At 36.1% G+C, this 27,974-nt stretch overlaps 1 protein-coding gene across 1 annotated transcript in view; it reads right to left on the bottom strand.

Annotated features, from left to right (window-relative positions):
• Positions 1–7,844: 7,844 nt before the first annotated feature.
• The window catches only part of LOC115301686, a 37,254-nt gene continuing 17,124 nt past the window's right edge, over positions 7,845–27,974 (bottom strand). Inside the window, exons 2-8 of the mRNA XM_029951652.1 lie at positions 27,189–27,310; positions 25,482–25,620; positions 22,652–22,773; positions 20,863–20,973; positions 13,702–13,808; positions 10,463–10,553; positions 7,845–7,988 (exon numbers count right to left, since the gene is read on the bottom strand). Coding sequence (XP_029807512.1) covers positions 7,872–7,988; positions 10,463–10,553; positions 13,702–13,808; positions 20,863–20,973; positions 22,652–22,773; positions 25,482–25,620; positions 27,189–27,310 — 809 coding nt within the window. The 3' untranslated portion in view covers positions 7,845–7,871. The remainder of the gene's footprint in view (positions 7,989–10,462; positions 10,554–13,701; positions 13,809–20,862; positions 20,974–22,651; positions 22,774–25,481; positions 25,621–27,188; positions 27,311–27,974) is intronic.

Raw genomic sequence — 27,974 nt, 5'->3', positions numbered from 1 at the left:
AAAAAAAAAAAGAAGAGCTACTCAGAATTGTAAATGTGTATATTAATACAGTCCTACAAATTGGTGTCTTCAAATTGTTTTACCTGTTAAAATGTAGTCCTTTTGCAGTGATCCAAGATATATTTTATCAGAGCCACTTTTTTCTTACCCAAGAGCCTTCTAACAGTTTTGAGTATATATGTACCTATGAGTTCTGATACCTCTGCTCAGTTACAAAAAAGGACAGCATATTCGATTGCTTTTAGGCCTGCTGCCTCCTAGGTTTCTGGGCAGCTTGCTTTCTTTTAGACCTTTGTCAGTGAGACATGTTCCAAATCTTTTTTCATGTCTATAGTCATAAATGTAAAAGTTACTTTCAGTACTAAAGAGTGTATGAAGGCTCTGAAAATGCTAGGCATCCATCCAGGGTCTCCAATAGACTTGCATGGGTGGAGTAGAAGGTCACTGGTTTATACTGTTTTCAGATAACTTTATGTTCATATATACATAAAATAGGTGAGAGTACTAACATTACCTCATTTCTTCTAATGAACCTACTGAGATTAGCATGATTTTTAATATAATTATTTGCTTTCTGAGAATCAAGCATGTACTTGTTAACTAAGTATAGGCAGTCTTCTTACTTCATGATTTAATAATATAAACACTGCTGTGCTAAATAATTACCCAACTCTTATAAGGATAAAGCCACAGGTATAGCTTACAACCTAAAGTAATTTGGGTACATTTTATTTTTTTAACAATTTTATTGAGATGTAATTCATATACAATTTCAATCACTTAAAGTGTACAGTTCATTGGTTTTTCCTGTATTCACAGTTCTGCAGTTATCACCATGATCTAATTTTAGACTATTTTTATCACCCCAAAAAGAAACCCCATATCTATTAATAGTCGCTTCCTATCCCCTCTCTTCCCCCTCCCAGCCCTAAACAACCACTGATGTACTTTCTGTATATTTGCCTATTCTGGACATTTTATATAAATAGAAACATACAACTTGTGATCTTTTGTGACTGTTTTTTTCACTTAGCATGACGTATTCAAGAGTCACCCATGTGCTAACATGTATCAATACTGTTTCTTTTTTTTCTGAATAAAATTGCATGGTATGGAATTTTTTTTACATTATTATTTATTTACCCATTTATTATTTGATGGGTATTTGTTTCCCCTATCCTGTTGTGTTTTTTTTTTTTTTGCCTATTTTAAATAATGTACTATGAACATTTGGGTACGAGTGTTTAGGTTAGACGTGAGTTTTCCTTTTTCGTGGGTATATATCTAGCAATGGAATTGGTAGGTCATATGGTAACTCTAAGGCTGACATTTTGAGGAACTACCGAACTGTTTTCCATAGCATCTATACCAACTTATATTCCTACCAGCAATTAGGAAGGATCCAATTTTTCAACACTAACCTAAAGTACTCTGCAAGCTTCATTTTATCTCATAAGTTGTGGGGCCCATGTTACTGGAATGCAGATCTATTTTAAGGAAGTTGCTTTTTCTCACTTAGCAAAGAAGCTCCAGATACAATTTTCTTTCTCTAAGAAAATGGATTTGAACTTGTTTATCCTAAGGTAACTTCTAACTAAAAATCTGTGCTTCTCTGAATTTCTCATCTTCCAACAGAAAGAATGGCTCTTCTTACTTGCGCCTTGCAGTTTCACCTATATAATAATTTTTGCTTGGCAAGGAAAAAATAAAGCTGGAGTCCAAAAACCGAGTCATTGTTTTAAGTACATTATCTGTCTATAGTCTGAACTAGTTACTGTTTCTGCCTGTGAACCAAAATCTTGGCATGCTTTCTATGTCTTCAGTTGCTTTTGAAAAGTTCAGGTATGATTTTACAATGTATGAATAATTTAGTAAATGGACAAAAAGGAAGAAATGGAACCTGATTTTTATATAGGTAATTTTCCATGTAAAAATATAGTCACATTAATAATTTCCACCTAGGATGTTATAATCATAGTATTAATCAGTATCAATTATTATATTGAAGCCATGTTGTACCTTTCATACTGAAACCAAATTTTGAACTATGACCTAGTTGTCACTTTTCCTCTTGGTTTAAGCATCCAACAGATTTATAAATCACAACTGTAGTGGAGTGGGGGGATGGGGAAAATGGGTGATGGGGATTATGGAGAGCACTTGTAGTGATGAGTGCTGCGTGTCCTATGGAAGTGGGGAATCACTATATTATACATACCTGAACCTAATGTTATACTGTATGTTAACTAAGTGGAATTTAAGTAAAAATTTAAAAAAATCACGGCTATGACTCACACATTTGACAATTACTCAAGCAATTCTCACATTGATGAGGAATTCAAAGGTAAAATAAGGAAGCTGCTTCTCTCCATTATAATCTGTTAATTAGACTACGAAATTTAACATACAGAGGCAGCATAACAAAAGAGCATAGACTTTGGAGTTTAGACAGAAAATAGGATTAAGTCCTGGCTGTGCCACTTACCAGCTGTACAACTTTTGGAAAGTTTCTTACCATCACTAAAACTCAGTTTACTCATCTGTTAAATAGGATTAATAATAGCTCCTACTTCATTGGATTGTTGCAGGCTCAGTAACTAATGCATCAAGTACAAAATCCATATTGATGAATTTAGTTTTTTTTTTTTTTTTTTACCTAAAAATCTTCCTCGATGGCTCAGCATTTAAATATGTATTACTTCCTGGTTTAGATGTCTGTCTTTTAAAGATTTAATGTTTATTTGTTTTTGAGAGAGAGAGAGAACATGAGCAGGGGAGGGGCAGAGAGAGCCAGAGACAGAATCTGAACCAGGCTCCAGGCTCTGAGCTCTCAGCACAGAGCCTGATTCAGGGCTTGAATCCACTAACTGGGAGTTCACGACCTGAGCTGAAGTGGGATGCTTAACTGACTGAGCCATCTAGGCTCCCTTAGAAGTCTGTCTTTGATTTAGGTCAGTATGGATGTGTTCTAATACAGTCTACTTAAGAACTGATTTCATAACCTGCGATCTTTTCCTCCCATTAGATTCAGATTTTTCATTCATTTTTTTCTTAGCTTACGGGATTATATTTTCATGAATTCATATTCAATTTATTCCTAGGATATCTTGAGCATATTTTCCTTTTCCTTATCTTCCTCAAAGTAGAAATTTGAGAAAATAAGATTTGGATAATTTAACAACCAGATGATCATTATTGTTGGCAAAAAGCAATTTGAATTTGAAAGCTCTTGGGAATAAGGATCCTTGATACAATTATGATTCTTATATCCATCAATTTTCTTGGGACACATCTTTAGAGACTAAAATCAATTTCAATTTGTATTCTATTTATGTGCTTTTCCATGTGTGTATCTCAAGGTAGTTACCATTCAGGTATGTACATAATACTCCTGTGAAACTCATGGTCCAAAAACATTAATTAACTTAATTCACAAGAGATAAAGTACAGTCTAAAGTGGTTGGGTTGCTTTAGACATCTGGACAAATATAGGGAAGTTGACAACTGCCAAACAAGGCCGGGTTAATTAATAATGTTTCTCAGAAATGAGTTCTGAAAAGGAGACATCTTTTACTGTGCTAGCGTGTCCCCAGTGAAACCTTTATTTAGGTTTTCTCCCCTCAGCTAGATTCTTCATCTTATTTACATGAAAAATATTTGGAAACTTTATGCCCCACCCAAATCTTTCTCTTTAATGCTAATTAATATTCTTGTTTAGTGTGTGTGCACGCGTGTTGGAAGGTTCCTTTTCAAGCTATTGTCATAATTTTTGCCTCCTAGTAAAAATTAGTATTTTTTGCTATAATACTTAGTATTTAACTATTTTTTTATGCTGATAGTATAATACTGCATTCAGATTTCTTGCCATCATCTTTTGATCTAGTAAACTTGCTGTAACACCACAGTGATTTTCTTATATCTTCATAAATGTAATTTTTCAACCCTCTTCAATTCTGGATTTATGTACTCCCTAAAAAAGTGCTGAGACCTCCTCAATACTCTTGACTCCTTTCTGTACACCCCTGCAGACACCGTCTTCGCTCATTTCTACTGGGTTCACTGGATCACAATAGTGGCTTCTGTAATTTTATTCTGACCATATCACTATGCTGCTTAAAATCTTTTAATGGCTCACCCTGACTCAGAATAAAATGTGATCTCCTTTGCTGGCTACACCAAGCTCTTCCTGAGCTGGTATCCGCCTACTTCCTGGTCCTCATGTAATCCTTCCTACCCTGGGGTCTAGTCATCCTAAAATACTCTCCATCCTTTATGCCTCTGCACATGCTGTTCCCTTTACCAGGAACATCTGTCCTTACCTTATATCTAAACTTTTTAGAAAAAAGTTTTAAAAACAATTTTATTTTGTTTTCTAACAGTTTAACTCTTTCATCAAATTGGACACATATTTTATAAGGTAAAGAGCTAAATAATTCATTTACTTATTGTTTTTAGTTGTCTAATCACTAGTGATATGAAAAGATGTTTTGTGACTTTTTCATTTAGCTGCTGAAATACAGAAATATCTTACCTCCACCACCTTCCTTTCCCTGCACCTGTGAGACACACTGCAGACATCAGAGGGGAGAGAGGAAGGCTGAGGTTAACTAGTGACAAACTGAGCAGTGTAAAACTCTGTACATGAAAAAGTCTCCCCAAAGGGAGAAACTAGCTTTTTCAATGACAGTAAATGTCTAGAGACATCTAGACAAATATGTAGACACTTCACAGTCTATATATAAAAATCTTTATAAAAATCTATATTAAAGAATTTCACACACAGGATTTTAATACTGGTATAAAAATGTCTCAATATCTTCTAGTTCTAATATTTGCCTCAGGCATTTACTAAAAACTGTACTAATGGTATAAATACTACACAGAATAATTTCCAATATTTTATATTTTACATTTTTGTACCTTTTTTTCCCACTCCATCAACTAAAGATCCATAGTTTAACTATAATCATTGCAGTGACAACAGTATTTAAACAATGGTTGGGAGGTCTGGCTGGCTCAATCGGTAGGGCAATGCAACTCTTGCTCTTGGTTGGGGTCATCAGTTCAAGTCCCATGTTTGGTGCAGAAATTACTAAAAAAAAAAAACTTTACAAAATTAAATAATTGTCAAAATTTTCTGTAACTTTATGCATGTATCTATGGAAACTACTGATCTGTGCTTTTGAGTATAGTCTACTAATAATAGCTGAATATTTTTATTTTACAGCTTAGGGGCTGAATGATTTAGACTTGTCCCTTCACATGTTGTTGGTGTTCTCTCTCTTGCCCTGCCCAGTGCATTCTAGAATGGGACTTCTCACATACATGCAGGGCCAGAGCAAGTAGATTTTGCTTTAGAGATTCATGTTTCTGTGGAACAAACACCGGGCAGTTGGGAATAAGAGTTTAGGAAATACAGTTTCTTTCTTTTCTTTTTAAGTTTATTTATTTTGAGAGAGTGATTATGTGTGTGAGTGGGGGAGGGGCAGAGAGAGAAGGGTAGAGACAATCCTAAACAGGCTCCATGTTTAGCACAGAGCCTGACGTGGGCCTCAATCCCAGAACCATGGTTGTAACCTGAGATCAAGCGTTAGATGCTTAACTTACTGAACCATCCAGGTGCCCCAGAAATATCATTTCTTAAGAACAGACGCACCACTGGGGCATCTAGGTGGCTCAGTCAGTTAATCGTTCTGACTTTGGCTCAGGTCTTGACCTTGGGTTTGTGAGTTTGAGCCCTGTGTCAGGCTCTGTGTTAATAGCTCAGAGCCTGGAGCCTATTTGAGATTCTGGGTCTCCTTCTCTCTGCCCCTCCCCTGCTCAAACTCTGTCTCTTTCTCTCTAATATAAACATAAAAAAAGAAACCAATTAAAAAGAATACGTACAGTAGCAAGTGAAATTTAATAAATGTTGTTTGTAATTATGTGCCATATTACTAATAAAGTTATTTTCTCACAGATGATTACTATTTGTATCTTACATATTTGCTATAGTTAGTATTGTTTGTTGTGTTTCAAATGTTAAGTACCAAAATGTCATTACAATAAACCAATAGGTACATTTAATTATGTGTAGTCATACAAATAACAGCTACAATTATCTTAAGTATTGAAATATATTTCCAAATAGTTTCAATTAATTTTTCTCCTTTTCTATAAATCTCTTTCCAAAATGTCTTCACTGCCTCCTGGAAATCAACTGTTACTTCGAGATGCCAGAGTTGGTAGTAACCTCCCAACTCTGCTTTAGCTTCTTCTTGGGTGACTGGAATGGTAAGAATGTTTCATGGGTTAGCAGGAATAAATAGTGCCCATGTGAATAAGAAATTATTGGATTTCCAGCATTTATTCTGATATTCAATATTACATCAGATTCTAAATATGTAATAACAATAGTAAATTTCCAAACTTCTTTTATTTTTAGCATTTTGTTTAGCTATTGATCAGTAACTTCTTTTTAGAAGTTCGAATTGACTGGATGGCAAGTTTTTTCTCATAAGCAGGTGATGACAAAGAGCATAATAGATAAATCCCTTTTAAAACATAGATCTCCAGGGGCACCTGGGTGGCTCAGTTGGTTAAGTGCCTGATTCTTAGTTTCAGCTCAGGTCATGATCTTATGTTTTGAGTCTGAGCCTCACATTAGGCTCTGCACCGTCAATGCAGAGCCTGCTTGGGATTCCCTCTTCCTCCCCCTCTGCCCCTCCCCCACTTAAGCCCTCTCTCAAAATAAACAAACTTAAAAAAAAGAAAAAAACCAAAGATCTCCAAATGGTTCTGGAATTCCAAAATGCAGGTTAGTTTAGTTTAAAAAACTAATTTAGGGGAGCCTGGGTGGCTCAGTCAGTTAACCTTCTGACCCTTGGTTTTGGCTCAGGTCATGATCAAATGGTTCTTGAGATTGAGCCCCATGATGGGCTGTGTGCTGACAGCATGGAGGCTGGTTAGGATTTTCTCTCTCCTCTTTGCCTTTCCCCTGCTCTCTCAAAATAAATAAATAAACATTGAAAAAATAATTTAAATATAATACTAAATATGAGATTGCTAGAACTTGTTAGGTATTCTTTTGATGCTCCATTGTATTCTTTAAAAATTTTTTTGCTTTTCCTGATTTCAAAAGAAATATATTCATCAGTAATTGTTCCACCCAGATATAATCTCTATTTATATTTTGGAGGCTATCTTTCTAGTTTTGCTTTTTCCTAGCAACTGCAATTATTTTTTATTTTAGTCCTTGTGCTAGCCTTTTCACATAAAGCTGTGTACAAGGAATCTTAAAGAATAGAGAGCTAATAAATGGAATCCAATGTAACCTAACTTCTTCCTCTCTACCCTTCTTTCATGATAAAAACACTTTCTGATCTTTTTTGTCCTATCTGGACTGAGATGCAGAGTTAGTGACTAAAAAAGACACATTTATATGGTTTGTTTACTTACTATTTATTTAAAGAGAGCATGAGAGGGGGAGGGGGGCAAAGGGAGGGAGAGGGAGAGAAAAGAAGAGGGAGAGAGAGAAGCCCAAGCAGGCTCCATCATCAGCGTGGTGCCCAACATAGGGTTGATCCCACAACCTTCATATCATGATCTGAGCCAAAATCAATGGACATTCAAGCAACTCAGCCACCCAGATGCCCCTATACTTAAAGAAACAAGGGAAAACCAAAAATACTCCAATATTTAATTAAACTATCACAGAAATCAAAGTTGTGTATGGACATATACCCATACAACTATTTACAAATATGTAAACACGTACACAAAGACTAGAAAGGAATATACAGAAACATATATTAGGGCCTTGGGGTGATTTTTAAAAATTAATTTGTAATATACGCCACAAAACATTACACTGAGATAGGACTATTTTAATGTTACAGAATCTTATACAAATGAATTTGTTCAAGAGCTTCTCTGTCAGTATGCTTTTCTGGGTATACATCGTAGTTCAATGGTATCTCTTCAACCCAGGGAGATAACTGTATATTAATCTGGAAGAAAAAGATTATAAAAATACATGTAAACTGCAGAATGATCCTGTTCTCTGGAACTTCAAGAAATCATGATGAACTATGTTAAATACAAGAGATTTTTTTTTTTTTTACAGTGAGCAGGACTAAGTTTACATGTTGTCACATGACCAATATTTAAAAAAGTTTATTTATTTTGAGAGAGAGAGAGAGAGAGACACAATGCAAGTGGGGGAGGGGCAGAGAGGGAAGAGAGAATCTCAAGCAGGCTCTGCGCTGCCAGCACAGAGCCTGACGCAGGGCTCAAACTCATGAATCTGTGAGATCATGACCTGAGCCAAAACCGAGAGTCAGATGCTCAACCAACTGAGCCACCCAGATGCCCCTTACATAAACAGTTCTTTGCTGTCCTACATGGTAGGTCTGTGGATTCAGGATTTAACTTACTTTGATTTTGGAACTTGAAAGAAAAATAGAAAATACAGAATAATTGTTTTAATGTAACTAGCTTAATAATGATCATTAGGTTTAAACAATAAAAGACTAGAACAATGAGAATACCCAGAACAGAAAAAACTATTCACACATACACAGTGATGGTGCTGAGGGGTTGCATAAGAGGGGCTAATCTGCCCCCCATAACCTTTATTAGGCCCTTTCCTTTGTGGTGTAAACTTGAGTCTCCATGACACAGAAATTCTAGAGCCACCAAGGAATATATATATCTGGTTAAAGAAGATTCATTAAATAAGAAAGCCACAAAGTTATTAAAAAATTTATGTATAAATACTTATACGCTTACATATTCATACTTATATTCATAAGTAATAATTTCCAGTGGTTATCTAGACAGATTTACATATTTAGTGTGAAAATTACTATTTTGTTAAGTGAAAAACCACCAAGTTACTTCAAATCTATATAGAAATAATAAATTGGTGACCATATATTTAAAAGACACATTTTTATAAGTATGGAAAAGTATGGTAGGATTATACCACTCATGAGATGGGTATTTCCTGAAAAAGAATTAAATGGAGGGAATGGGGAGATTAACATCTTTTCTTTCTATATCTCAGGATTATTTTCCCTTGTTATGACAACATGAATTACTTTTGTAGTTTAGATGATTAACAAAAATTTCTTAAAGTATTATTGATGATTGTTTAGTTTTTTTTAAAGGAAGAAATAGAGGGGCGCCTAGGTGGCTCAGTCAGTTGAGCATCCAACTTTGGCTCAGGTCATGATCTCACGGTTTGTTGAGCTCCACATTGGGCTCTGTGCTAACCACTGGTTCAGGGCCTGGAGCCTGCTTCAGATTTTGTGTCTCTTTCTCTCTCTGCTCCTCCCCTATTTACACTCTGTCTCTCAAAAATAAATAAAGTGCAAAAAAAAAAAATTAAAAGAAGAAATAGATACTTGAATTTGGCAGTGCTTATAGGTAAGGAAAGCACAACTACAAAAAACTATAATACTCCATTATTAAGAAATGCAACAGTATCTTTCATCTGGGGGTCTCTAAGAACTTTATAAACACTAATTAACCTTTATATGAATGTCAATTTATTGGGTTGAAACTTAGTAAGTATGGGCCTTATTTATTTTATTATTTTTTAAAGTCTGTTCTTTTTGAAAAATATGTTTATTTTTGAGAGAGTGAGCAAGCGAGCACTGAGGGGAGGGCCAGAGAGAGAGGGAGACAGAGAATCCAAAGCAGTCTCCGCCCTGTCAACACAAAGCCAGACATGAGGCTCAAACCCATGATGAGATCATGACCTTAGCCAAAGTCAGATGCTCAATTGACTGAGCCACCCAGGTGCTCTGGGCTTATTTTATATGGAGAATCTGAGGAACAAAGAAGTGGACTGTATAAAATTCCAAACTGCACACAGTCACGGACCCCCAAACTACATGGCTTATTCTAGAAGCCTTGAACAACCTGTTCCTTTTGTTCTACAGGAAATGTTATGATGTGAGTGTTTTAAGCTTCTTACAAACATTTAAGAGCATTTGTTAACCTAAAACTGTAACTCCCCAGTTGGAAACATGGGTGGAGAAGCAAAGGAAACTATACCAAGATAAGAATTACAATTTCAGAGCTCTTGCAGCCAATGGACAAACTAGAAACCAGTTCTTAAGCCACAGGGTCTTGCTATTCTATCATATGTCACTTTATTAAAAAAAAAAATTTCCAGAATCTTATAATAGCTACAAGAGAAAAGTAGAAGAGGGGCGCCTGGGTGGCTCAGTCAGTAAGCAGCCAACTTCAGCTCAGGTCATGATTTCATGGTTCATGGGTTTGAGTCCTATGTTAGGCTCTGTGCTGACAGCTCAGACTCTAGAGTCTGCTTCGGATTCTGTGTCTCCTTCTCTCTCTGCTCTTCCCCTGCTCACACTCTGTCTTTCTAAAATAAAAACATTTAAAAAAAAAAAGAAAAGAAAAAAATAGAAGAAAAGTTTTGACAATAAAAATGCTGGGAAAGAGGCTTACATACCTGAAGACTTGAGAGAGAATCTTCAAGGCTCGGTACTGTTACTAATAAGGATCCTTGTTTCCTTACATTATGGCTGATATATTCCCAGGCTCTGCAACATATTAAAAACTTGTATTTGAGGTTTTACCAGACACTGAACACTTAAAAAAAAAAGTTGACGAGAAAATACAGTATAGGCAATAGCTAGAAATACAAGTGGGCAAAAATGTTTGCCTGCAGGAAATAGGATTATAGCAACAAATGAGAATTGGTAAATTTTTCAGTTCAGTATTGAGAAGGTTTAACAAGATGGGGATTTGTGTTACTACCAGGTACTGGAAGGCCAAAACACAGTCCTCAGGACCAATACACAAGTCAAAGGTGGATAAGCAGTTAAAGCCCCTTAAACTCTTGATGAAGTATGTCAGAACTGGTTCTGCAGGATGGAAAAAAGGGCTAGGGAGAGGCAGGGGTGGCGAGACATGGAGAAAGGCCTCAGATCTCAGAAACCAAGCAAAGGCTAACAACAGAGCATAACATGTAGATCACATCTTTTAAAATAACATCAAGAGTGAAATCATACTTTATTTGGTTGTCAGATATATTTAATGGGAAGACTTTTGGACAGTATGGCACTTGCAAGTTTGGAGAGGCCAGCCAGGTTGAAAGCTGATGGAATGCCATGTACGTATGTGTGTGTCAGAGGGCAACGCCTGAGCAGTTCTGACTCACTTTAGTGCAGACATGAACTGGATTTCTCATACACACGAGTCTCAATAGTACACCCCGCTACCGGGGAGCAATGGTCAGCAAAGCAGGGATGTGCATCCCTTGCAACGGGCAGGTGGGTACAGTGTCATTTGCATTTATTTTAGTTACAGTTAGTTTTTTAGGTTTAGTTAGTTAATTTATTAGGTTTAGTATTCTGGAGTTTATTAGGCAAAATGATACAAATGTTCTTTTTTCTTAGGCTAGATCTAAAATCATGTAGCAGTGGTTGGTAATAGTCACTGTGCTTGGGTTAGAGATACTGCTTTGATGTGGTTCCTTAAAAATGATATATTTTACAAGTTTATTTAATAAGAATGAAGCTGAGTCAATTGGCACGGCTGGGCATGACTCTCAAAATAGCACCTGCTATTTCTGGGAAGCTGTCACTGTAGTAGTTGTACCTGTTTTATCTACTAAAAAAAATGCACTGAGACACCTTTCAAAGTAACAATTACTCTACAAATCTGGGGTATATCCTGTAACGAGATTTAATTTACCCTGAAGCATGAGCCTTTCCTCAGTATACATTTTCTATTAGTATGATACATTTCTGTTTTCTCTTATATACTAACTCATATAGCAACATCATCCCACTTGTCCCAGATTCTAATTAAGACTACAAGCCTTCGGAGGCTAGATGTGATACCATCTATTCCTTTTTACTTAGTACAATACAGAATTAATATAGGTAAGTGATCAGTTTCTTTAGAACAATTCCAATGTCACAATACTTTACTATGTGTTCTAAACATTCTCTTATATACTGTCATTCATGACTATAACCTGTATATATTTAGAATTCATTGCACTAGACTAACTTAGGAGAAATGACTAAACCAACATATGTGACCAAAACCTACTCACTGAACAATGTAGAATTTGTGAATGAAAGTACCAAAAAAACTTTTGAAACAGCCTAAACATTCAGTATTTCCAATATCAAGTTTGCCAGTAGCTTTCACCAGTCTTCAGTAGTCTAAAACTTTCTACAATGAATCTCCAAAGACTTTAAGGTGTTCTTCTAATTTCCTGTACAACACAAACCTGGTTTAATATTTCATTCTCCAACAATCATGTAATGTTTTGGCTACTGGTCATTAATTTAAAAAGGTAAAGAACGAATCATACTTTGTCCGCTGGAAATTAAGTTTAAAGAGGGCACTATGATAAAACAACTTTGTTCATGTTGTTTCTGGTCTTTAGCCTATGACCAAAAATTGTCCCTCATTATGGCTGAGTTTTAACTATATGATTAACTGTTGGACTAGTTTCTTTTTTTCTTTTTTGAATGTTTATTTATTTATTTTTGAGAGAAGAGAATGTGAGCAGGGGAAGGCAGAGAGGGAGAGAGAGAATCCTAGCAGGCGCCACAACTGGAATGGAGCCTAACATAGGGCTTGATCCCACGAACTATGAGATCATGACCTGAGCTGAAATCAAGCGTAGGCGGCTTAACCGTTGAGCCATCCAGGTGCCCATGAACTAGTTTCTTTTTAAAATATTTAAATTGATAACTTCATAGTGACCTTAACCTACTGGTAATGGGTATGGATATAAGAATAGCAGGACAAAGAGGTTTAGCCATTTGGGATTCTACTTAGTAATAAATGTTTATGGTCTGTAACCACATGCCTTTTTATTTCTCTGCAGTAGAAAACACTGATATACTAATCCAAACATTTGTGTAATTCCCTTTCATATATATGGAAAGGAGCTTTCCTGCATCTAGAGTATGCATATGCCATTATGATAAATAAAGACTCAGCAATCCTTACTAGGCAAAAAACTAAGTGTCTCAGACTATGGACCATAGGAATTTTCTAATTAGAGGAACCTACTGGTCCTGATAGGTCACAAAACATCAAACTGTGGCAGAGAAGTCAAAAAAGTGATCACAGATTTGCTAATTTTTCCATTACCTGAAGAGTGGAATAACTCTAGGAATCTACTATTACCACCTTAAAAATATTTTTACAGTTTGGTAATTAAGCACTATTTTGGTTAATATTCTTATCTTGTTTTTTACTCACTTATAGAAATTCCCACCATTCTGTAATAGAATAGCATATGAGATGTTTTTTCAAAGAAAATAAACTGAGACAGAAAAGAATAAGTATAAAGGCCAATTGGGAAAAGATATCTTATTGCATCTGTGATTGCTAAGCAGGTGCTTGGGTCACGATATCATTTTATATACCCTTCCCCAATTAGATGTAATATTTTACAAAGTTAGAAAATCTAGTTTATTTTTATTTTGAGGTTGTTTTATAAACCAGTTTAATATGAAAATATTTCTACTTTACCAATCCATATTAAAAAAAATCCATTTATTTAAGTAATCTCTACACCCAATGTGGGGCTTGAACTCATGATCCCAAGATTAAGAGTCACCTGATCTACTGACTGGGTCAGCCAGGCGCCCCACTAACTCCTTTTCTTACTTTGCTGAATGCAGTTTAACAGATTCCTTGCTTGAATAAATAACATACCTGGCCTGTTCTGCCTCATCAAGAAAATATTCGAAGACATTATTCATTATAATAACATCAGCATTTTGCAGAAGTGAACCTTGGGTACAGATGTCTGCATGAAGCACCTAAAGAAGAATGAGTTCATTTAAGAAAACAAAGACACTAAAAAAAATTAATTAACAAAAAAACCCCCAAAGATACTGTATCATATAACCACAGAAAAAAAATTTATTGGTTCAATGATGTTGTGAGGCAATATGAGAAGTTAAGCTACTTAAAATGGGAGAAAGAACAGTATATATAATAGTACTGTCTGTGGGAGATAACTTAATATCTAAAAAAAACCATAAACTTGTGATAATTTGTTTTAGATGGATTTACTTATATAGTCATATTATTACAGTCTTTCAATCTCTAGTGCAGAGCTTTTCCCACTATGATTATACCACTAACTGTAAGAATCAAAGGCCCTAGTTTCAAATTCTGGCTCTATCATCAAGAGTCTGTATACTTAGGTAGTTGGTATCCTCATAAATAAATTGGAATATATCTGTTCTGATTCACAGGATCAAATGAGATAATATAAAAACTATAAAAGTAATTGATACATTGTAAAATGTTAATATGTTTGTTGACTTTTCTGACTTTTCATCTAAAATTTACTTGACTATATTATTTATAAAAAAGCTAGGGGCACCTGGGTGGCTTAGTCAGTTAAGCATCCAACTTCAGCTCAGGTCATGATTCCATAATTCATGGGTTTGAGCCCCACGTCGGGTTCTGTGCTGACAGCTCAAAGCCTGGAGCCTGTTTCAGATTCTGTGTCTCCCTCTCTCTCTGCCTCTCCCCCATTCATGCTCTGTCTCTTTCTGTCACAAAAATAAGTAAACTATAAAAAAAAATAAAAAAAAAAAGCTAACAAGGTATTTATTTAAAAACTATATGCCTCATACCCAAAACGATAGAATACCTAAGAATAAACTTAACCAAGGTGGTAAAAGACCTATACTCCAAAAATGATAAAACACTAATGAAAGAAATTCAAGATGACACAAAGAAATGTAAAGATATTTCACATTCAGGGGCTGGAAGAACAAATACTGTTAAAATATCTATATTACCCCAAACAATCTACAGATTTAATGGTATCCCTAACAAAACACCAAGAGCAATTTTCACAGAACTAGAACAAACAATCCTAAACTTTATATGGAACTACAAAGGACCCCAAAATGGCCACAGGAATCTTGAAAAACAAAACTGAAGGTAACACAATTCTAGACTTCAAGTTATATTACAAAGTTGTAGTGATCAAAACCGTATGGTTCTGGCACAAATACAGACACATAGATCAATGGGACAGAATGGAAAACCCAGAAATAAACCCAAAACTATGTGGTCAATTAATGTTTGACAAAGAGACAAGAATATGCAACAAGAAAAAGACAGTGTCTTTAACACTGGCAAAACTGTACAGCTACATACAGAAGAATGAAACTGAACCACTTTCTTACACCACACACAGAGATAAACAACAAATGGAATAAGACCTAAAAGTGAGACCTGAACCATAAAAATCCTAGAAGAGAGTATAGGTAATAATTTCTCTGACATTGGCTATAGCAACATCTTTCTAGATAAGTCTCCCAAAGCAAGGGAAACAAAAGCAAAAATAAACTCCTGGGACTATATAAAAATAAAAAGCTTCTGTACAGCAAAGGAAACAATTAATAAAACTGAAAGACAACCTCCTGAATGGAAATGATATTTGCAAATGAAATATCTGATGAAGGGTTAGCATCCAAAATCTATAAAGCACATATATAATCTAACACCAAAAAAACAAATAATCCAATTAAAAAATGGGCAGAAGACATGAACAGACATTTCTTCAAAGAAGACATATAGATGGCCAACAGACACATGGGCCATCTATATGAAAAGATGCTCAATATTACTTATCATCAGGGAAATACAAATCAGAACTATAATGAGATATCACTTCACATCTGTCAGAATGACTAAAATAAAAAACACAAGAAACAACAAATATTGGCAAGGGTGTAGAGAAAAAGGAACCTTCATGCACTGGTGGTAACAATGCAAACTGATGCAGTCACCATGGAAGGCAATAGGGAATTTCCTCAAAAAGGTAAAAATAGAACTACTGTATGACCCATCACTCACACTGCTGGGTAGTTACTGAAAAAATATAAAAGTACTAGTTCAAAGGGACACATGCACCCCTATGTTTACTGCAGCATTATTTATGATACCCAAATTATGGAAGCAGTCCAAGTGTCCACCAACAGATGAATGGATAAAGAAGGGGTATATATATATATATATATATATATATATATACACACACACACACACACACAATAGAATATTATCCAGTCATAATCAAGAATGAAATCTTGCCACGTGCAATAACATAGGTGTAGCTAGAGAGTATAATGCTAAGTGAAACTAAGCTAAGTTAGTCAGAGAAAGACAAATATGATTTCACTCATATATGTAATTCAAGAAAACAAACAGGAAAAAAAGAGAGACAAACTAAAAATCATATTCTTAACTGTAGAGAACAAACTGATGGTCAGCAGAGGGGCAGTGGGTGGGAGGATGAGGGAAATAGGTGATGGGGATTAAAGAGCACCCTTATCATCATGATGAGCACTGAGTAACACAGAGAAGTGTTGAATTACTATATTGTATACCTGAAACTAATGTAACAGTTTTTAAAAATTTTTATTAAAAAAATTTTTTTTACTATTTATTTATTATTAAGACAGAGAGACACAGAGCATGAGTGGGGAGGGGCAGAGAGAGAGGGAGACACAGAATCTGAAGCAGGCTCCAGGCTCTGAGCTGTCAGCACAGACCCACTGAGGGGGCTCAAACCCATGAACTGTGAGATAATAACCTGAACCAAAGTCGGAGACCCAACTGACTGAGCTACCCAAGAGACCCTCACTTTAAACTTTCTAAACATGTTGCTGAGATATGAAATAGGTATGCAAATTAACTATATGGATATAGCTCTCACAGAGTTTCCTCTTTTTCTTTCTCATCTGTTCACTCTCCCACACCTTATCCCACAGATATGGTAAAAAAAAGAATATGGTTAATCAATTAATTTTGGCAACTAATAAAGGTCCCAGGGAACCCCCTCAAAATAGCTCTAAACAAACTGTAATGCTAACAAGGCAAAGGCCACAGGACAACCAAAATCAATTTAACCAATTTTTAATGGGCACCTCCTATATATAAGATACTATGCAGAGAGATATAACATGATGAATGAGATACAATATCTATACTCAAATATGTTATAATCTAGTAATAAGATGAAAGAGCTATGCTGGTAACTCTAAGTCCCATCAAAAGAATAAGCAAGGTATGAATAAAGGAAAATTCAGCTTTAGCCTAGAAGGGAAGAATTTAAATCAATGTGTCTTTTCACAAAGTGCATAAGACATATGGCATGCACTCTTGTACTTTCTTGAAACTCCATTATAATAAAAGTAGAGGATTTTTAGATAAGATGATATATATCCACAGGATGAAGAAAATGGGAAAGCAAACAACAGACATAAAAATTTGTAAGTGAAGAGGGTCCTTTGACTGGCTCAGGTGGTAGAGCATGAGACTCTTGATTTTGAGGTTGTAAGTTCGAGCCCCATATTGGGTGTAGAGATTACTTAAAATAAAATACTTTTAAAAATTAGTATGTTAGAAAAAAAGAGGAACTAATAAAAGGAATTTAGGACCAGAAAAATCTGATTTCTAAGCAGATTATGTTTCCATAACTCTCTCTATTATCTATAATTCTACATATTTACTCACATAATTCTATATATACCTATAATTTATACTGAATAAAAAAGTATATCTATGTGTACATACATATATATCTGTAACATACATATATTCTATATATTTCTAGATGTAGAGAAAGCAAAGATCCAGCCTTGATTCATACCACAGAATCTCAAAAAGGTTCATATTTGGTGGTATTGGGCATTTCTGGGTGAAGGAGTACAGAGAAATGCCCTCCAAAAAACAGTAATTTGGTTGAAAGTCAGTTTTAGAAGCACCCAGACCCCTATACACCTTTCCTACCCCAGTAATAGAGGTTTATTCTATGAAAAGGATAAAACACAAAGGTCTCTGGGTCAGGGGACATCAGGACTAGTTGAAAGTAAGGCTAATGTACTGAAAACAAGGGAAGTAAGGAAATAATGCAGACAGGATGCTGTGAATCCCTTATGTCTCAATTCTTTTCCTCTATCCCTTAGGCCCCAGGATGTTGTTTGCCACTTAGTAAGGAGACTGGAAAGGTTTTCTCTGGGCAATCAGACCAGCCCAAGAGGAAAGATCTTAAGATACTTCATCAGATATTCCCCAACTAATTAACTACCCAAATGAGATCCCTCAACAGTGAAGCCCACAGTACTCAGAATCCCCACGTAAGTGCTGAGGACTTCAACCAGCTTTTTTGTTTCTCACTCTCAAGTATGAACAGATAACCCAGGATTCTTAGACTTCTGAGGACAGTCCTGTTAAAAAAGACCGAAGACAAACTAGATCAAAACAAAAACATAAAGACTGAGCCTTAAAGGCTAGATGAATTTCAACAGACTACAAAAAATATTAATAAAAAAATAGTCCTACAATTCCTTTCTGTTGATGTTAGGGCCTCTCCAACACAATTATCTTTAGCAACAGGAAACTGTCAAGGTTGCCAATAAAATGGTATAAAAACAGCTTTCTGCCATTGGGTTACTAATAGCCACTGAAGCCACAGGCTGGGAAAGTATGTGGGATGGGTGTGTATCCACATATACTCTTTGAAAAGCAAGGGGTAAAAATCTTTTAAAATGTAAATAAGTGTGTTTTTTTCAGGTTTACTTATTTAGAGAGAGGGAGAGTGTGCACATGAGTGGGGGAAGGGCAGAGAGAGTCAGGGAGAGAATCCTAAGCAGGCGCTGTTCTGACCCCAGCTGGACCTCAAACTCACAGACTGTGAGATAGTGACCTGAGCTGAAATCAAGTCAGTTACTTAACCGACTGAACCACTTGGGCACCCTGTAAATAAATGTTTTATATACCTTTATCAGCATCTTAAAAAGAATAATAAAGTGCTTGCTTTGGCAGCACATATACTAAAAAGAATAATAAAGTACTTGGTTTTCCATTTATAAACTATGTTAGAGGGCCTGATTTTTATTTATTTAAAAAAATTTTTTTTAATGTTTATTTATTTTTGAGAGAGGGGGTGCCTGGGTGGCTCAGTTGGTTAAATGTCCAGCTTCGACTCAGGTCATGAGTGGAATTAGTGGGTTCGAGCCCCGCGACAGGCTCTGTGCTGACAGCTAGCTCAGAGCCTGGAGCCTGCTTCAGATTCTGTATCTCCCTCTCTCTCTGACCCTCCCCTGCTCACACTGTCTCTTTCTATCTCTCAAAAATAAATAAAAGACAAAAAAAAAAAATTTATTTTTGAGAGAGAATGAACACGTGAGTGGGGGAGGGGAAGAGAGAAAGGGGTGCAGAGGACCCAAAGTAGGCTCTGTGGTGACAGCAGAGAGCCCAATGTGGGGCTCAAACTTACAAACCATGAAATAATGACCTGAACCAAAGTCAGGAGCTTAACCAACTGAGATACCCAGGTGCTCCACACTGGGTCCTAATTTTTAAATCTCAATTTCTAATTAAATAGACATTCTTGTTAGTTATATGATTCTTATTATCCAAGAGCAATGTGTTTTTGTTCACTAAATATGAGTTAAGAAGAAAAACCCATGCCTTTTTAATTGGATAATAAATGTAATTATTGGCCTCTCTATGAGAGGTCTTACAACATTAGATTGGCCTTAACACCAGGGAGCCTTAGATGCTCAATATTTCTCCGTGTTGCCATTAGAAGCATAGGATTGGCAGTGAAAGGGTAAGAATTACTGCATTAAGCAAAAAACTTCCTTTCTACCTTTTGGTTATTTTTGCCCTTACATATAGAAAAAGAGTAAAGTTCTGTTGTAGCCCAGTCCAGGGCATCATCACTGCTGAACCGCCATTCTGTGGCATCCATAAATCCTCCTGAAAGCTTAGAAAAAGAAGATAAAGAACTAAGAGCATTAATCTTTTTGCTTACTTTCAACATTAAGAGTTTAATTAAATACACTTCTGACCAATATCTAGAGGTTCAAAAATGCTACGAAAACTGTACTAGAGCAGAAATGGAAGAAATTAAGAAAAAAAATTCCACTTTCTAATAACACTGGGGAGAAAGAGAAATGAGTGGAAGATAATTATAATTAAACTCATCTTTATTAATGTTTTAAAATATTAAGTCAACTCCACCTGTTTCTACACAACAGCAACCAAGAATAGATTCAAAAAGATTTTCTAACTCCAATTCATTAGAAACTTGGCTAAATTATGGTATATGATAGACAACAGATATCTACATTTAGATATAGATTTTTAATTTAATTTTTTAATGTTTACTTATTTTGGAGATGTAGAGTGAGCAAGAGAGCGGGGGAAGTGCAGAGACAGAGAGAGAGAGAGAGAGAGAGAGAGAGAGAGAGAGAGAGAGAATCTGAAGCAGGCTCCAGGCTGTTAGCACAGAGCCCGACATGGGGCTCGAACTCAAGGACTGAGAAATCATGACCTGAGCTGAAGTCGGATGCTTAACTGACTGAGCCACCCAAGCGCCTCTATACAACAGAATATATATTTATTTATTTTTTAAATGTTTTATTTTATTTTTGATACAGAGAGAGTCAGAGCATGAGAGGGGGAGGGGCAAAGAGAGAGGGAGACACAGAACCGGAAGGAGGTTCCAGACTCTGAGCTAGCTGTCGGCACAGAGCCTGACGAGGGGCTCGAACCCACGAACGTGAGATCTGACCTGAGCCGAAGTCGGAGGCTTAACTGACTGAGCCACCCAAGCGCCTCTATACAACAGAATATATATTTAAACGGGTACCTTTAGTACAGCTTAGAAGACACAGTCAATGGTACTGTAATAGTGCTGTGTGGGGATAGATGGTAGCTACACTTACAGTGAGCACGGCATAGTGTACAGACTTGTCAACCACCATGTTGTACACCTGAAACTAATGTAACACGGTGTGTCAACTACATTTCATAAATAAATAAATAAAAGGGTACCTTTATTCTGTCCATGAACTGGTATTTTTTTATAACCATTTCCTGCAACTGGCAAAAATCTCCATTCAATTCTACTCCATATAGTTGCAGTGCTGAACTATAAAGATAACCCTGAAAAAAGCGAAGACATGTTGTGATGCAAATGAATTAATTTTGAGTTAATTTCTACTTAAAATTTGAAAAGTCAAACTTTAAAAACCAGAATTCAATAAAGTAAAAATAAAAGGAAAGATAAATAATAACTTGTAGTGAGTAAAACCTAGAACTTCAAGAACTTCAAGACTTACTAATCAAGATATTGATTGCAGTTCATTAATTTCCATTATTTACAAGTAATCATATTTTGAAAGATTGGTTTCTTACTTTTCCTGATAAAACCGTGCATTCAACAAAGTTGGAAGCGAGAAAAGTGATCACATACAGATTCTCTGTTTAATACCCTACTTCTGTAATTTTTTGCAAAGTTTTATCAGGGGAAATCAAGAAAGGAGTTAACCTGTGGGGAATATAATGGAAAATCATGCACAGTCTGACACTAGAGGAAGGTGGCCAGAGATGTGTCCCACTGAACTTAGGGAAGTCAGTCTGGTGTCTGCAATCTGCCAAAGGTAACTGGCCAATTAGTTAACAAGGATAATCAAGAACTGACTGGATATTATAACGTAACCATTTTTGGTGGCCATAACAAAAAAATAAATGGGAGGAAAGGCAAATCATATTATGAATATCATTTTAAATCAACAAACACCTATGTGTAAATCAGATTTATATTTACAGCTCACAATGGATTTTTAGAATATGTTCAACAAACACATGAGGGCATTCAAAAATTTCTGTTGAATTAGTAACCATATTAATATGGAGAAAAACGACAATACATTTAAATTTATTAACACTGCTACATACCTGCATAGCCAGATTTCTTTCAGCTATATACTCTTCCAACAAATTAGAAAATGGACCAGCGGAGCAAATGTGGTAAACAATCATAATCTCTAATGTTCTCACACAAAACCATCTGACAATCTGTATTTTCTATTACAGATGTCATTACTAATTATAGAATAAAGGTCTTAACACTAAACAATAAACTAAGCACTAAAGAGTTAACTTTCTGTTTAGAGCAAGCAATGGATGGTGGGAACTGCTGGTTCCTGTTTCTGGCATGAGTCCCGCCTGCTGTTGGCCACATGTTATAACGAGTCTGCTAATGACAACCAGAAACCACATTTAAGTTTTTTGATAAAACCATTTAAGAACATTAGAAATACGCATGATTTGAATTTTTGAAAAAGCCTCCTTGAAGTGGTATTTCAGAGATAAATGTCTACATTCAAATTTGAACCACAGAAAATGGAACAAGATGTGTCCTTGGATATCATTTAGTTAGCTTATTTACAGGTGAGGAGCTTGAAGCCAGGGATGTTAAGGGACTCGGTTATGACCATATGTAATTTCCTCGGTCAGATAAATTTTATAAAGGCTTTAATAAAAGCTCTTACCAAAGCTCAGTCCGTCAGTAGTGATGGACAAAATAGCAAAGTGTTATGAGGGTCACCTGCTTCTGTTTTGTTGCTATGCCTTCATTTGTGTCACAGAGACAAACTAGTAGAGGAAACCTGAGAGCTGGCCTTTGAAATTCCAAGTCCGATATACTATCTTAACCTCGTTATTCTGTTACTCTAATAAATAAAGCCAAGCTGTCACCTTGGATGGTGGCAGGCAAAACTGTTGCTAGCAGAAGAAAGTGTTTTCCAAATGTTGAGTGTGTCCACAAGATGGACTTTACCCCATAAAGGACTGTGCCAAGCCTGGAGCCAACGTCAACCAAGACCTTTCCCGACAGATCAGGGAGGACATGATGATAAATGAACTTCAATTCCATGAGGGAGAAGGAATGAGAAATAAATCCTGGAGAATTAGAACAGAATAAACATTAAATTGTGCTTGGGTATTAAACATTCTCTTCTTTTTTCTAATTCTTTCATCCATATTTATAAAGTGTTATTTCTTTTTTTTTAATTTTTTAATTTAAGAGAGAGAGAGAGAGAGAGAGAGAGAGAGAGAGGGGGAATGAATGAGTGGGGTTAGGGCAGAGAGAGATGGAGAAGCCGGCTCTGGCTCCAGGCTCTCAACCGACATGGGGCATGAACGCACAAATGGTGAGATCATGAACTGAGCTGAAGTTGGATGCCCAAAAGACTGAGCCACCTAGGTGCCCTATAAAGTGTATTTCATGTTTTTCTCTTCTTTATCAATGAAGGCCATTCAGAGGTTTTTTTAAGAAAAAATTAATGTGATAATTTTGCACTCATTCACTCTGAGCTGCATTAGAGAAGAATGAATATGAAGTCTCTGACATTTAAAATACCTCTAGAGAATAGTACTTAGCAACCTGTCCCTATACTTTGTCCCCCTCATGTCCTTGCTGCTGCTTAGGGGTCCTTGGTTTTTCCCTTCTTTTCCCTATGACTGTTATTCTGTGGGACGTTTCCTAATTCCCATACCATCTGGCTTTCTCCCCTTACCCCGAGCAACCAGAGAACAGCCACACGCTGCTGCACAGAACACAGACTACCGAATGAATGACCATCTCTGGAGTCGTGCAATGTGGCAGCCCTGACCAACCTAAACTGCGTCTGGAGTGCAGGAGGAGACTGGTATGAGAGGAGGCGAAGATACGCCCATAAATTATTTTTATTTCCCTTAGTTTAACTGTTACAAATTTTTAACTGCTACAAGCTTCCTAGCCCATCTTCTCACTCCATTGTTTGTGTAACAAATATCTGGAAGAACCTGAGTATATTTTTTAAAGACTTATTATATTATGTTCTACATATAATGGTCTACATATAAATAAAGGGAGGAACTTTGGCTATAAGTAATAGATGGTGGCAAAGAAAATGGGAAGCAGGAAGGCTAATCCCTTGGAAGAAAATAAAGGGTGTGACTGGGCAGTGAGTGGGCTTTGACCACTACAGTCCTTTTCTGCCTACAATCTTCAAACGCACACTTGGCCTGCACACCTAGTCACTATTTACCACTTGATTTCTATGGGGAAATGAATCTATTTTCCAAAAAAAGGCTTCATAATTTTCAAATTTCTATGTGTCAAACGTATCTCTTCTTTAGACTTTTCCAAATCAGATCTGATATGGTATTATAGTTGTAATTTACTTTTTAGTTTTCCTTCTATGGTTCTTGTCTAAGTTATTTTTCTGTGAATTTCAACTACCTCAAATGGAAATTGTGAGTACTATCTAAAAATAGAATCTTAAGTAAATCAGGGAAGTTTAATTCCCCATTATAATATAGATATAGTATATTTGTATTAGCGGCACACTACAAATTTGGTAGTAATTAACTTTTGACAGTGATATTATCTGAGATCAGTAATATCAACACAAGATTACTTACCTGGAGGCATAAGCCATTATAAGCAATAACTCTAAATCTAAAGCAACAGCCTAGATGATCATATCCAATTTGAACAAAGAATATATTAACAAAAGAGTTAGCATATTAGCAGCATGGGGTTAGTCTAGCTTCCCATTGGAGACACGGGTGTTGTATCTGAGGAGCAGAGAGGCAGGAAACTTTCTGTCACTAGAGTTGTACTCTCTATGGACTGGAGATGTTTCACTAGGTCAAATCATGACCTGAATAAACTCTTTCTCAAGATTATCTTTAAAAATTTTTTAAATGTTTATTTATATTTGAGAGAGACAAAGAAAGAGAGAGAGAGAGAGCATGCCAGTGTGAGTGGGGGAGGGGCAAAAAGAGACAGGGAGACAGAGTCTGAAATAGGCTCTAGGCTCTGAACTGTTAGCACAGAGTCTGACACGGGACTTGAACTCATGAGCCAGGAGAATCTGACCTAAGCTGAAGTTGGATGCTCAACCGACTGTGCCACCCAGGCGCTCCCAAGATTATCTATCTCTGTCCTCTGAATCCATGCCCATCCAACAATATCTGGTTACTATCTGACTTCTCAAGTAGATGCTTTTATAAGGAGAACACTTCAGCCTCCCTGCAGTTACATTTCTCATTGTAAATGAATCAGCATTATGATTTATCTATGAATCTCTTTTAAGTATGGAAAGTATAAGTTGGTTTCCCTGTACTTAGTTACTTCTGATTAGTTTCTGGACCTGAAAAGTCAGAAACTTCCATGAAAAGCAGAGAGACCTGCCCTGGAGACATAAAGTGGCCTAACTTTCCTGGACAAGATTTCTATTTCGATTCCTAAACCCCGATGATTCTAACTGCTGTGTTGGAGACTTTTTCCTTTCAAAAACCATTAAATGCCTTAATCAAGAATTTCCATTCTTGAACACCTGGGTGACTTAGTTTGTTACACATCTGACTCTTGATTTCGGCTCAGGTTATGGTCTCACAGTTGGTGGGATCAAGCCCTGCATCGGGCTCTGTGCTGACAGTGCGAGGCCTGCTTGGGATTCTTTCTCCCTCTCTCTCTCTGTCCTACCACTGCTCACACACACTCTCTTAAAAATAAACTTAAAAATTCTTAATTAATTAAAAAAAAAGAATTAGTATTTTCATGAAATGTAAAGAAAAGAATACACAAAATCATCAGGTTTGCATACTTGGGTGCCTACCTAAAGGTGCAATCTGGCGTGAGCCACACACCAGACAGTAGTTTCTGCTCATTTTTCCTTCCTCACATAATGAATCAATAAAGTCTTCATCATAAAGGAATGCATCAACGTGAACTGTGGGTTCTGGCTGCTGCTGTATCTGGTGGAGAGAAGAAGAACTTCAAAAGAAACAAAGTACAAAGGAGTCTCTTTTTATTGCTAAATAAGGCAAAACATCAGTGGTTCGTATGCTAAAAATCTGAGAGCAACAAGGCACAGAAAGACAAGTTTCGCTTATTGAAGAGCAACCCTGCTCTTCTTTCATTTTATTTCTGAAACACTTAGAAACTTCCAAGCTAATCTGTAATGATGTAACACATGGCTTTGAGAAATACATAAAATTTGAGTTAAAGGCGTTCTTTGAGACCTTCCTGTCCATCCTTAGTAATATTTTACACATAAAGCAACTGATACTCAGATACCTCCAAAGAAATGACCATAAGAGAGGAAAGAATCGAAACTAAAACTAATACCACGTTCTTCTGAGCCCTACATGTCAGAGACTTACGTACCAAAATACTTAGCAAGTGATCTTAGCCCAGAGGCAAAGTTTCCAAATAATAGAGATGTTAGTAAAATTTTTTGCTGACAATGAATAGCCCTTTATTAATACTGGCAATACATGATAACATAGCAAGTAGCTACAAAGAAACAAAAAGTCTGATTCCTTTTACCTTAACAATAATAATCAACCTATTTACTTAGAGACCTACAAAATGATATCTATACCTACACACACACATGAATCTATGCTATACATGTGTAAAATGTCTGAACACACACAAGGACCAGAAAAAAACAAAGGAAGATCAAACAGTTTGTTATAAGGGGTTATGGGTCAACCATTAGAGGCAATGAATATACTTTTTTCTTGTTCAATATATTTTGGTATATCATGCTACTGATAGGACTGCCTTATTAATAACATCCTAACTATTATTACAAATACTCTCTCAGCTTTTATACTATCGACTACTTTCCACCAGAGAATCCACTCTGAATGACTAGATGTTTACTAAGATTCGCTAAGTGTTCACAATGTGCACAGCACTATTAAAAATGCACAGGATTTAGTTCTGCTTAGAATTTGCATACTGAAAAACCACATAGAGAGCTGCTGTTTTCGGATTAGTGGGAGAAGAGATTATTATTAGCTTTGCTTTAAGAAACAATATTCCTAGCATATGTACCCCATTAAGAGTTGAGATCTGAAGGGACTTGAACGAGGGGGTTGTCTGGACAAGAAAAACGGGAACTTATTTTAGGAATAAAGGAACTGAATAAGCAAAAATTGTATAGTGCAAAAGCAGGAGAAGGAAACAAAGCGATGAATTTCACCTTTGACAAAAAGGAGGGAAATGGAATAGGAAAGGAAAATCAGGACAATGATGTAGGCAGGGCCAGATTAGGGTTGAGCCTTGTTTTGTAGGGGGGTGGGGGTGGGGATGGGTTAAGTGTACGGCAAACAGGATGCCATAAAATATTTGTTGACTGAATGGGGACCCAGAGGGTTAAGACTCAAAAGAAATGGAGACATCTTTGAAGCATCAAATGAAATACTGTTTAAAGCAGAATTCAGGACTAATTAGACCAGAGAGGCTGTGGGATTAGGGAAAAATAGGAGAATCCTCAAATAGCAATAAAAGTAAATTAATTTAAAGTATTTACTTTTTGAAGTGCTAGATATTCTGAAGAAAGCATGGTTTCTAGAGGTAAGCAATTCCGAAGGTCCTCTGCTATGTGTTTCAACATAATGTCATTATTATCTTGAGTGAATTCATCAAAATCTCCTGAAAAAAAAGGGGAAGAAATATTTTTATGGTTTTACTCATAGCTAAGTGAATAGCATCAATTTATAACAATAAACCTTTTAACCAATAAAATATTCAGATAGCATCAGATAGCATCAATTTATAACAATAAACTCAACCAATGAAATATTCAAATTCTAACAAATGTTCCATTTCAAATAGTGAGTTTTTCTTTTTTCCTGTTTAAAAACACAAAACTTGACTATTTCAGCCTATTCAAGAAGAACAAAGGAATTTAAAATACATATAGTATTGGGGCACCAGGGTTAAGTGGGTTAAGTGTCTGAATTCAGCTTAGGTTGTGATCTTGCGGTTTGTGGGTTCGAGCCCCACATTGGGCTGTGTGCTAACAGCTCAGAGCCTGAAATCCGCTAAGGATTCTGTGTCTCCCTTTCTCTCTGCCCCTCCCCGGCTTGTGCTGTTTCTCTCTCTCTCAAAAATAAATAAACATTAAAATAAATAAATAAACAAATAATATGTAGTATTTTAACTCTATTTTTACTCAAGAATAGCACTGCCATTCGTTTTTTACGGTCTTAAACTCACCAGTAAGTGATTAAATATTCCTTTTCTAACCATGCAGCTCTTAGTGTAGAAGGCATCACAGAGATTACTAAGAAGATAACTTTAAACTGAGTATCCT

Source organism: Suricata suricatta, chromosome 9, assembly GCF_006229205.1.
Source record: "Suricata suricatta isolate VVHF042 chromosome 9, meerkat_22Aug2017_6uvM2_HiC, whole genome shotgun sequence".
NCBI classification, from domain to species: domain Eukaryota; kingdom Metazoa; phylum Chordata; class Mammalia; order Carnivora; family Herpestidae; genus Suricata; species Suricata suricatta.
This window is presented reverse-complemented; position numbering and strand designations above follow the sequence as displayed.